This window comes from Patiria miniata, unplaced genomic scaffold (assembly GCF_015706575.1).
Source record: "Patiria miniata isolate m_02_andy unplaced genomic scaffold, ASM1570657v1 HiC_scaffold_20, whole genome shotgun sequence".
NCBI lineage: Eukaryota > Metazoa > Echinodermata > Asteroidea > Valvatida > Asterinidae > Patiria > Patiria miniata.
In genome coordinates, this window is record NW_024037059.1 from 16,469,358 (window position 1) to 16,481,799 (window position 12,442).

The 12,442-nt window shown below is 40.4% G+C and overlaps 1 protein-coding gene across 1 annotated transcript; it reads right to left on the minus strand.

Annotated features, from left to right (window-relative positions):
* Positions 1-1,641: 1,641 nt before the first annotated feature.
* Positions 1,642-11,887, minus strand: LOC119727598 (sterol regulatory element-binding protein 1-like). The gene is made up of 15 exons (XM_038199546.1): positions 11,683-11,887; positions 8,574-9,382; positions 7,836-8,138; positions 7,489-7,621; positions 6,973-7,320; positions 6,670-6,857; positions 6,291-6,558; positions 6,006-6,172; positions 5,624-5,780; positions 5,278-5,392; positions 5,039-5,154; positions 4,600-4,732; positions 4,110-4,290; positions 3,269-3,566; positions 1,642-2,891 (listed from the first exon to the last, which is right to left on the minus strand). Exons 1-15 carry the CDS (start codon positions 11,789-11,791, stop codon positions 2,656-2,658), a joined length of 3,561 nt encoding a protein of 1,186 aa, XP_038055474.1. The 5' UTR covers positions 11,792-11,887; the 3' UTR covers positions 1,642-2,655.
* Positions 11,888-12,442: the final 555 nt, after the last annotated feature.

The window sequence follows — 12,442 nt, forward strand, 5'->3', positions numbered from 1 at the left end:
TGTCACGAGGGCAACGGGCTGTTAGATTTAAAGGGTCTAGCTTCCCTAGCTTGGTACCTAAAGTGAATAAAACCTCAATATTTTGTCCCTGCATTGGCATGGTAAAAAAGAGACAATTTACGTAGAACGTCTTAAAATGTATACACGGAGAAAGCACCGAAATTGTTTTATGTTAAAAAATGTAGTGAATGGAGTGTTAGTTACCGCGCCGAGCTCCGGCTGGGAGTTGTTATGGGATGGAAGTGGACGTGGTCATGTGGGATGGGAGTGGCGGGCTTTTGATTGACCGAGCATTGATGTTATTTTTTTCCAACAAAAGATTTGAGCGAACAAGTACGAACAAAATAATAAAGGCCTACAAGAACCAACTTCCACACCAAACACCAGCTCCAAATCAACATACCGCACTGCCCCCCCCCCCTGCGTGCTTTGCAGGCCCGCCTATCATCGCTCCCCTTGATGCGCGCGAGAACACGCGCAAAATCAGTGGCCAAATTAACTTGACGACAAAATTTACCCTTTTGAATTTAAAAATTATCAAAACGAATGACGCAATGCCCGGGCGCGGCTTTTTCACAATTATTCGACCAGGACATTACCCGGACAAACTTCCACCAAGGATAAAAAGTAAGGAAAGTTTTTGTGTGTGTATTTATTGTATTTTCCTAGGGCCGGTGGTATGCAAAATCCAAAGCTGCATCTATATAGGATGGTAAAGTATTTATTGGGGCGAAATGTATGACATATATAATGATGTCAAATCCAGGTCGTCCGTTCATAACCAACCCATCCCAACCAACTCTTCTCAAGACCGCATCATCCCAACTGCAGAGGCAGTTGAGGCACGGCGGAATGTCTTCATCATCCAAGACATGCCAAAGGAAATCAAGATTTTGCGTCAAGGTTAAAAAAGGAGGACATCATAGGATAGCTGACGAGCCTGGATTGTGCGGAAAATGTCATTTGAAGTAAGTAGGCCTACCAAAGTTTGTTTCATCCTGCAAGTTTATTTAACAGCATATTTTGCTCGATCAACAATGTATCTTCAAAGCGCCCTCTATACAAACTATCCTGAAATTAATATTGTTCAGAATTCCTCCCAAATAACGTTAAGTTAAAACTAAAATTCAATTAAAGTGTAAAATTAAAGTTTTCCAATTTTATTCATCATGCTATTGTCGTCATTGTACAGGTTTGAACGAATTAGAACCCATTTGAGAAAGTGTCATCCGAGATTATACAGGAGAGTCATCCGCGCTCTACGCGACGCTGGACCAATCACAGGAGCCAATCTATCCAGCACCGGTGACGTCAAAGAACCTTCAACCAATGAACAAAGCGCTCAAACCATCAATCGGTGATTTTACTCGGATTTACTTCCCCGTTTTGAGAAATTCCTTTCATATTCAAAATCATAATTCTGGAAACACGAGTTTCCAGATGCCACACCTCCCTCCCCACTCCAAAAAAACATCTGCTCAGTTGTCAAATTATTGTTTGCAATGCAGATATGAAAGGAAATCCCTTTGAAGCCCGACGATTTTAGTTACTAGTTTCAGAAGTTTAGAACATAATCCAAATCTGCCATGAAATTATCAGGGTTCAAGATAGTTTAACTTCAAAATATCACATCCACAAACATTTATAGTAACATTTCATTTATTCAAAGATTAAACGTTACCACTCACATTTGTACAAGTATGTGTATTTTGTCATAGGACTGTGAGCTATAAAAAGCTTTTTTTTCTATATATTAAGATGGAAATTAACGAATTCAAAATAAACGATAATAGGAAATCTGGGTAACTTATTAACGGCAATTGATACGTACACCATAAGTAACTTTAACAAGAAATAAGTAATCTACTTTGAAAATATACTTTCCCAGCTGAGCATTATGTACAGCTGAAGGTAAATGGATAGATCCTAAAGTTCATCCCATATATCACACAAGGCCAGTTGCATTCATGTAGGCAACTTGCTTAAAATATGAAAGATCAAAGAAAATTACTTGAACCATTATTAATGGCTTTTTTGTGTTATCTAAAATGGTAATAATGTTAAGCACTGAATTGTGTATGTAGGAACAAGAACAAAAGCACAACATAAACCGAAGTCTAAAGTCTTTCAAAATAGCTTAAATATAACTATTTAACACATCTTTTTTTTTCTTCAAATAAAATCTTTGTAGGACCATACATGGTTAATTTGTAAATAAAATGGCAGATAGACTGAATATACATTTATGGATACTGATATATATAACATTTGTTTAGACCCCTCACACTTGATAACAATTTTTTCTTTAGATAGTACTTGGTACTTTATAATTGGTGCTTTTCCAATTTTTTTTCATTGTAAATTTAAGGAGGAATAAATATTTTTGTTTTGGGCACACTCAATCTTAATCGGTGTCTTTTTTGTTCAAAACATATTTACAGGATTATTTAAAAGAAATGTATTCACAATCTTCAAAAGTTACAGACAGTACCACAAATACAATGTACAAGTAACACTACAGCACAGCATTTTTGTGCTGGAAGGTTACGGCTGAAAACTCCACTCTCAAGAAACAGTATTTAGCTGATTTGTCAAGCAAGGTAGTGTTATACTTTGCCAATAAGTAGGCTCATCTACTCCATTTTCCCTAGAGGACTAACAGCAAGCTACAGTGGCGTTGCAGTTGTTGCCGCCATTCTGAAGACTTCTCAACATCTGTTGGCAGTCTTGTAGTCCCCTGTGATCACCAATCTTCTCCAGTGCCCTGGCTGCCTCAGCCAGCATGCGTTCTCTCTGACCAGGGGAGGAGAGAAGAGGGAAGGGGAGGTGTCTGCAGGCCATCAGGAGGGCTGAGGCTCGGTCACGATCACTCACTGTCACCTCATCATCATCTGTTTTTTAAAAAAATCAATGAGAAAGAAAAGGTCAAAAATCTGATGATTTACACTGATAATTATCAAATTGCAAGAACAGAATGCACAAGAATTACTTGTAAAACAGAAAGAAAATGGTTATTTTGAAAGTGATTCAGTATTTGGGACTCATGATTGGATGGTTAGGGGTTCAAATCCAACTGCAAGTCGACTTCTAATTTGGCAAGCCACTTCTCCACCCAGGAGAATTAATGGGTGTCTAGGAGTTACTTGGCAGCATCTTGTTGAAAAAAATAGCCATCTTTTCAGCTGTTTCGTACCATGGAGACTGGAGACAAATGCTGGCCACAATTAGCCACACTTATCGGTACAAACTTCAGAAGAAAACCACGCACCTTTCATGTTTGAGTATGCATTGGTCACCCTTCTCCTCAAGCTTCTATCCAATAGCTGCTGTGTCTTGGCCGGATGTGCCCCAGCCATCAGCCTAGCGGTAGCCTGGTAGACATACACCCTGGGCACCGCTGCCTTGATGGATGTGGAGAGTTTACGGATGCAGGACAGATCTTGCTGGAAGGAGGAGAGCTCTAGAGGTGAGATGGAGGTGACTGGGGTGTTAGGAGAGCCTTGTTGCTTCTGCCAGACAGCTGTGCGAGTTGAGAGAAGCCAATCACAGACCAAGACTTGCATTGCCTGGTGAAAGAAAAACAAACAACATTTCCAACATGTTCGTTTTGCTTTACAGTTTTGTAATACTAAGCATTAAATGCTGTCTCTCAGTTGACTGTTGCTCTTCATAACGTCCTTGTTGTCTTGTCTTGACGCCCTGTTGCTTTGCAGATGCACTGCATATTCATAACAAATGCAATGCAACTACAATGCACCAGGGAGGCAAGAAGCATTCCGATGGAAGATGTACTCCACTCCATTTACTGAAGACAAATCCTGCTGGCTTCATTCATCCATGCATACCTACCAGGCATGCAACTGGGAAGTCACAAAAAAAGAGGAAATTCAAATCTTTCCAAGACTTTGTACAGTGTTTTTCTATTTTCAATGGCACACATTGGAAGTGAAAAAAGAGGAAATCAGCTGATCCGAGGAGAAGTTGCATGCCTGACCTACCCCTTGCATCTCAATTCAGTATCATTTTAGGAGAAATTCTTTAGGGAATGATTTTGTTTTCTTCAAGATTTCAATAATCTGGGTTGATTTGCTGTGAGAATCTCTTCTTACCTGAGTGACTTTCTCATGGCGATGCTGCCCCGAGTAGTTGAGACTGCTTTTCAGATGAGCGCTGGACTTGTTGCAGATGTAGATACACTCATCCAGAAAGGCCTCTTTTCTGTTGCTGTCTGGGCTGAGGAAGGCTTTCCTTGCTTTGAAGGCCAGCTGAGTGGCCTTGGGAAGAGCATCCCTACAAAGAACACAAGGAAATCATTAGAAAGAACCCTCTTTCTGGACAAAATTTAATGTTTTACAAAAACTCCTAGACACTTGCAAAAAAACCCTCAACAATTATGGCAAACAGGGATTTGTGGAGTGACGGTCTAAAGAATAAACTCATTACTTCAACTAAAATATCTCGGAGTGATCAACTACTGGAGGAAGAAGTTGTAGAAATGCAACTGCCATTCATCATGATCCAGAACTAATATCCTGATGTGGCAAACTTTAGTTACTTCATTGTGAATTACACTACAATTGTGAGAATCATTTGACTTACTCTGCACTTTGTAGTTGTTGTGGCAGACATTCCAATGCAGAGTAGAGTCTCTCTGCTGCTGCGTCATCTCCCAGGAGCCAATACACAGCCACAAAGACAATGTTACACCACCACTTGGAGACTGGGTCTGCACCTGGTGGGCAGAAAAAACACAATGCATTAGAATAGAAAGAAGTTGACTTTACTCTTTGATGACTCAGCTTGTGCACTCTGTACATAAACAACAGCTTTGAATTTTTTAAGAGAAGTTTTCAATTAGGTTATGGCTAATTTTTACATCATTCCATAACATGGAAATATTGTATTCTTCATTCAGACACAATTCTTGAAGGTTTCAGTTGTCTAGAAACTTAACCTGAAAGCAATTTTACTACAAAGAACGTATAAAGGCAGTGTTTCAAATGCTTAAGTTGATTGAGATTTGGACTGGGAGATTTACCTGAAGCAGCTGACATGTTTGAGCCGATGGCAAAGGCTTGTTTGGGAGTGCTGGCTGAATCAGAACATTCACTCAGAAGCTGAAGGTATTGGAGTGTCTCGGAACACTGAGGATCGCTGTGGAATTCAATTTAAACAATACCAAGTGAAAACCTTGCGTGGTTCAGCTTGTAGGATCTTTGCTGGAATGATTAGAGCTACAGAACCAAGAGAACTGATGTAAATAAAACAAATGGGTACCTTTCAGCTTTTGGGTTTCTTGAAGAGGAGTTTGAGTTTGGAGATTCCAAGGAGTAGGCAGCCTTCTCTAGAAGATGTTCTCTGTAGGCCTGACTGACAAAGGAGAGTGGGTCCGCTGTAATGGAAGAAATCAAAACTTAAATCTATTAAAATTGGAACAAATAATGTCAACAGTCATCTGATGTCAAGATATATTTACATAAATTGATGAAATGTTGCATTGTATCGGTTTGAAGATTATAATGACCAATCGTTTCCCAGCAGGTTTTTATATTAAACTTAACTTGGCATTAAACCTTCACAATGCAAAAACACCAGTATGCAAACTTGTGTGAAATGTTCTTACTTGGATTTCCGGCCACACTGTAGAGACTCTCCTTGGGTTGACAGGTCCAAGCTCCATACAGGAAGAAACGATATCCCATAGGATGGAACAACCACTGCAGGGATGGTAACTCAGAGCCACCAGCACCGATATGACGGGCACGACTCAGGAAATACCTCTGAGGAAATATAAAATGTACACAATTAATCAATTACAGCAGGTGCGTACAGTTTCTCTTCAAATAGAACTTGACAATAGTGGTATGATATATGCATGCTGGCAACCAATCCTTTGGAAATGCTCCACCGACTTTTCAACTGCACTTTGTTTACAACCATTTGGTTATCAATTAGATCAGTGAAACACTTCTTGAGGTCAACTTAAACAACAAAATTTGACTCACAGAAAACACTTGCAGTCTGCTGGCCAGTCTGATCCTGAAGCACAGTGCTTGAGTGACATAGATCTCAGTCAATGTGGCTGGACTGATGGTATCCCCAGCACACTCAGCAAGATTCATGGCACACAGGCCCATGTTGATGGCATACAGATCACCGTCAGTCAAATAACCTGGAATAAACATGTTACAGTTTGTAATAAGCAGTTCTGCCAAAAGAGTTCTGCAGAAATAGATCTTTAAATATAACAAACTAGGCATTGAATTTATGAAAATTGACTAGAAACTCACCAGCCATATGAAGCTGATGTAATTTGTGATAGACCAATGCACCATTGCGAGACGACGTCTTGCCATCAGGACACTTCTCTCCTTCTCTCTTCCTACGCAGCCCACCAGCAAGAGTAGCCAACCAGCGACCGATGAGAAGACGATTCAGAGCATGACGTACCAGGTTCCAGATGAGAGATGACAACAGGTCTAGTCTAGATGTTGGTAGAGGCCGGCCTAAAGCTGACAGGCAGGTGCGTAGCTGGCTGGCTGCTGCTGCAAAGTCACCCTGTATAAATGAAGAAATAATTTTTGTTAAAGAATAAAAAGCATTTCTCCAGAAAGAACTTATCTTTCCAGACGCAACTGAATAATTTGAGCAACAGAGTGAGCCACTTACCCTAGCGAGATCCAAATCCGCCTGTTTCCGATGTCTCCAGAACGTTGTTGATGCATCGCTGTGGGACTTGGTGACTGGTTCCCCGAATATGAAGACACCAGCTAAGAAGCCTATGACTATCGCTGCGTTGACAAACCACACCAGACAAGAGGACAACAGCCACTGGAACCAAGTCTGCTCAATTAGCTCTGTCAATAAAAAAGTAATTTAAAGCGATTTAAAAAAAAAATGATTACAATTACTTTGGTAACAAATAGAAACCGTAATTGAAAAAAACCTGATACTTTGTTAAATACAACATACCTTCTTCAGCAAGAATGGTTCGTCCGTGTCCCTGTGGTCTGTCAAAAGCAAGGTTTGTAGAAGATCCAGGCGAGTCAAACAGGAATCCGAGGGGATTCAGAGCCACGAAACAGAACATGAAGACACAAAGAGCCAGGCGTGTGCGGTCAAGCAGACCACCGGGACTGTAGGGTTCAGACTTGAAGTCTTCCTCTTCGCTGTAAGAGAAGTTCTGCTCCATGGCTTCTTCTTCACACATGTCAGAGCTACAGACGTCTGAGGTGCTGCTGATGGGGCTACGCAGGGGTGAGCTGGTATCAGATGGGGGTGGCGTCATCGGTTCAGTCTTTACTTTGATGGAATCACCCACTGTATATAAAGACAACAACAGAATTCATTTCATATTCATTTGCTTGATCAGATTGATATTTAGCGAATTTGTTTTAACGATGAAGATGCACTGGATCATCTGGTGAGTTTCCTGAAAAACAAAATGCAATTGGAAATTTAGCAGGCATCGAGAGGAAAGTCACTTACGCAGTGTGTGTGATGGATTGGCCTTCTCTGCTTGGACCCTCAGTATCATGTTCTCTTGTTTCAACTTGTTGACTGTGTTGCGCAGGAATTTGATGTGGTCTATGGCCTTCTGAAGAATGCCAGATTTCTGGATCTGCACGTAAAACACGACAATAGTAATGGTTTGCAATCACCTTAAAAGTTTTTTAATTTTTCGAAAGGGAGACCTTCTGGGATTTGACAAATATATTTCTAGTCACCTAAGGTTTTTTTGACGGTGGAATCCTTAATCCTACAAATCCAGACAGCAAACTGAGAGGTCTATGATTCATAATTGTGAAGAGACAACTTTGATAGCAGAAACTAACCTTAGCGTCATGTCCAACCACCATCTGTTTGAGTTCCTGTATCTTGGAATTGATGCTGGATCGATAACGTTTCTCAATGGCATTGTGCGCTGTCCTTTTCTCTCCTTTCTTCGGCGGTGGTTGTTCAGTCCGGGTCGACGTCAGCCTACTGATAGGCAGCTTGTCATTGTCAACCTGCAGCATGGGAATACTGGTGATGACTGCACCACCATCGTTGTTGATGTGGAGGGAGGCACTAGTGACCGAGACCACGGGTAGGCATTTGGTGGGTTCAGCCTTGATGATTGGGGTTGGAACGACAACCTGCAAGACAGATATATCAAGTTAATTAATTCAACTATGCTATGGTAGAACAGATCCTGCAAAATTAATAGAAAAGTCAGTGCAGCACACAACATGTACCATCATTTAAGGGGAACAATGGCATTATGACAGAAGTATGAAATGGCCATATGTCCACCTCAACTTAACCCTAACATTTGATCAGTATCTTGCCGATTCCACCCACATTCAGCAACGTGCAATAAAGCAATGGAATCATTCCTTGCAAAAAGTTTTTAAGTGAAACATCAAGCACAATCTGACGCAATGAATACTGGACTCTGCAGTAAAATATGCAGAAAACCCTCTAGGGATTCACAGTGTCAAGGCCAAGGTCACCACTTTGCATACTGTCAATGCCAACTGACAACGTTTTTTTACTCCGGTAAAATGCAACAAATTCATTGAAATCTTTACCTGTTGATAACTTGTAGTGACTGGCAATGGCTGAACTGGTTTGGCTGGAGACACAGCTAGTTTAGGAGTCTGGATTGTTAGCTGAGGACTTGATGGAGTTTGCAGTACTTGTGGAGTCAGAGATAGTGACTGAATTGTTGGTGATGCGACTACAGTTTTGCCAGTCGGTATGTTACTTGAAGTCAGCACATGTGATGTTGCAATTGTACTCAGAACATTGGGAGAGTTGAGTGGAGATGACTGAGGCACCTGCTGAACAGTCAAGGGGGTTGCAGTCGGTGAAAGCTGCTGCTGTATTTGCTGTTGCTGCAACTGAACAGTCTGCTGCTGCTGCTGGGCTTGTATCTGCTGCTGGGCTTGTATCTGCTGCTGGGCTTGTATCTGCTGTTGGGCTTGAATCTGTTGTTGCTGTGCTTGCAGCTTCTGTTGCTCTTGCAACTGGGCTTGGCGTTGTGCCTGCTTCTGAAGCTGCTGCAGCAACTGCTGTATCTGCACGGTAGCCTGTTGCTGCTGCTGCTGCAGTTGGTTCTGCAGTTGCTCCTTTTCTGCCTGCTCTGTCTGGAGCTGTGACTGCTGCGTTTGTATCTGGTGTGGAGAGATTTGCTGTACCTCTGTGCTTGCAGGTACTTGTACTGGACTAAGTTGCTGCTGTAGCTGCTGTTGCTGATCTTGCAGTCTCGATGCTTGAGACGTCATCAGCATATCAAAGTGCGAGTCCGGTGATAGAAAACCAGAATCGTTGAGATTTGCTGATCCCAAGGTGGTATCAAGTAGAAGAGAATCATCTGGACACTCATATTTGATAACATCTGTGAAGAAAGCACATCAATCAAAAAAGCACATCAAGATAGCGTCCAACGTTTTTTCAAGACTGCTGCAAGATGTGATGCGAGCACCAGTGAATTTCAGGAGGAAGTGAGGATCATAGAATGAACGAGGGTCTTAAGTACTTGCACAGAGCTTGAGACACCATTATTAAGTGGATCTTGCCTTCATGTTGTAGAAAACAAAAACAAAGCAATGAATAGGGATGTACAAAATAGGGTAGAATTTCAGGGATATATCCGGACTGTGATATCTCAAGTAACAGCCTTTGAAAGGACGACAACAATGTACGCTCCAAGGCTTTCAAACTAGTCATCAATACCGGCTTCTCCCGAAATGTCACCTTTTGAAAAGTGCACAGTCCTTTGTCTCCTAAGAAAAAATATCTGTAAGATTAAAAAAGGTTAAAATTTGAAAAAGTTAAATTGATTAATCCTAACGTCGTAGAAAAGCTCCGTAATATTGCAAGAAATGTTGGCATTAAAACTCAACACTGCACCCCAACCTTCAAGTAAACTCCTTTGAGATCTTTAGCAAGCATCCAAACTGAAGGGAACTGGTCAGCACACCGCATGACACATTGATTGGAAGCCTGGACGTTTCATCAATAGGGCATTGAGAGTTGGCACGATCATATTCCCTTATTTCATAACTCATCGTCGTCCTCTATGGCAGGACCCAGGGTCATTGTTTACAATTCAATAACTTGCCACCTTCCCCAGTATAGATTTCCTCATAGGCTGTTTACATTGATATGTGAGACTGCAGTGTTGGGTATCTATTCAATAGCTCTCTCATACAAAGTTGAAAAGGCAGGCAGGTTTGCTTTGTTGTGCTGAGAGTATCTAATAAAAGGATGCACAAAAACTGAATTTGCCCTTTTGCAGGCCTCACGAACAAGTTCTATTTTTGACTACGGAATAACTATCACTTATTTTCTGCCATCATCCTAAGGAATCTTATTTCAATACATTTCTGGCAAGAAACACTGAAGTCAAGTTATTTGTCTTTTATCTCATCACTCAAAAGCTTGAAGTCTGAATATTTCACAACAAGTTAGTGAACTTTTCACTATCACTTCAGAGAGACCATATAAAATGATAAAACCTTGGGTGGGGAAAAGAAAAGAGAACTATCTCAAAAGAAATATCTGATAACTATCATTTGTTGATCTTTCAAAAAGTTTCAGGACAAGTGAACAATTTGCTAAGAATTATTTGCCAAAATAAAAGTTCTGTTAACCGTTCTCTTAACTTGGAGTGTACTTGGTTGCCTCCCTGTTGCCTGTGGAGAATTTCCTTTTGGTCCTTAACCAGGAAAGCCGGACTGAACTGAAGCACTCAAAATCAACGTAAACATTTCACGTTTACACTGAATAATTAAAACCAATTTGCAAACTCATTTTTGACATTGAGTTATCACTTGATCAGTGTCTTTTGTCACATATTTTCCCTTAAAACCAATGTTTAATAGCTCAAATGTGTTGACCATTGACTGATGCTGATCTGTTTTTTATTGGCAGCTCGGAAAGAATGTTGCAACCGGACACCACTCATTTCAATAAGTCAATCATTGCAAAAATGTTGAAAAGACATCAATCTGGGACTGAGAAACATTTCCAATTTTGTTCATGTTGGGAACTAAGTTTTCTTTACTCTCCATAGACTTTGTGCACAACCACTGAAGTGGTGTCTGGATACTACATTCTTTCCGGCATGCTTGACTGTAGAGCTCAGGAAATTTGAAACACTGCATTTAATATTGCGTATAAACATGATATTCAGCGAACCTGCAAAAAAATCATGGCTACAAAACAGTAAGTAAAAACTGTTGGCGGCTGGAAAAGCTGTCAACTATTTGAATAAATCATAGATAAACACAGTCACTAGGCTAAGTTAGTTTCTCATAAAAACAATGGCAAAATTGGAAGGCATTAAATTACCAATTGCTACAAACATGACAAACAGGGACAAACATGACAAAAAACAAAAAGAAAACAAAAAGAGTCATGAAGATGAACTTGACTTAATTTGAGGCCTCTAATTTTCTAATTATTTTCATATTAAAATTTCAAAACAAAGATATATCACGGCTTAGAAAATGTATACAATACAATGTCACTGTAAAAATGTATAAAATAAAACACTTGTCTTAAAGTTTCTACACATGATGGTTTTCAAAATGTCAATCAATGATTTTTTCCACCAGCAACACAAAACACACACACTTTCCTGACGCCCATCCCAACACCCGAGCCACGAAAAAGGAGGAAATTTTTACATACCATCAATATCATCCAAAAGAACATCACTGCCGCCTGGAGACTGTAAATTCGGATCCAGATCCCCTAAAGGATCGGACGAAAACAGCCACTGTTGCAGCTGATCCGCCATGGTGCGAACTAATTCGACACTTTTTCTATATCTAGCTACGTGAGTTTTCAATCACATTGCATTGCATGATGAATCACACAACGCGAACTGCCCAGAAAAACAGAGTGAGACCACGAGAATCGGACCAATCAGATCGCGCGCTACCATCGTACGATTCTGCGTCATGTGTTTAACAACAATATGCAAATTATTGATGCATGAGGCAATTTTAGGTTGCGAGCGCTTCCAACACTAGATGGCGCACATCAAAATTAATGGTCTATTTTTTTTTTAGGTTGCGTTTACTTAATTCCAACAATAGATGGCGCACTTCATAATTAATGGTCTCGTTCTCTTTTGCGTTAAAGGAGTAGTCCAGTTTCATGTGTCATAATATTATAGGGTTTATCAAAAGATTAAAAATACGAATGATACAATTTTCAGTGGATGTTTGTACATAGACACAAGATTATGTTGTGCATTAATCTTCCTCATCCAGAAAACTGCTTTGAATTCCCTAATATGTTGTTGAACAGTGCTGCTTATTTAGTAATTCCTGTACTATATGATAAACACTCACGTATACTCCACAAAAGTAAGATGCACAAAATACATTTTATAAATTGGGAAACTTGAAGGAACAGAGCTATCCCGGGATCCGTGCAGGGAAAC

Excerpts from the sequence above, each read along its gene's own strand:
- LOC119727598 (XM_038199546.1), bottom strand. The coding sequence starts at position 11,791 with ATGGCGGATCAGCTGCAACAGTGGCTGTTTTCGTCCGATCCTTTAGGG. Across the intron at positions 5,781-6,005 it reads GCAGACTGCAAGTGTTTTCT|AGGTATTTCCTGAGTCGTGC; the intron begins GTGAGTCAAATT and ends ATATTTCCTCAG. Across the intron at positions 4,733-5,038 it reads AAACATGTCAGCTGCTTCAG|GTGCAGACCCAGTCTCCAAG; the intron begins GTAAATCTCCCA and ends TCTGCCCACCAG.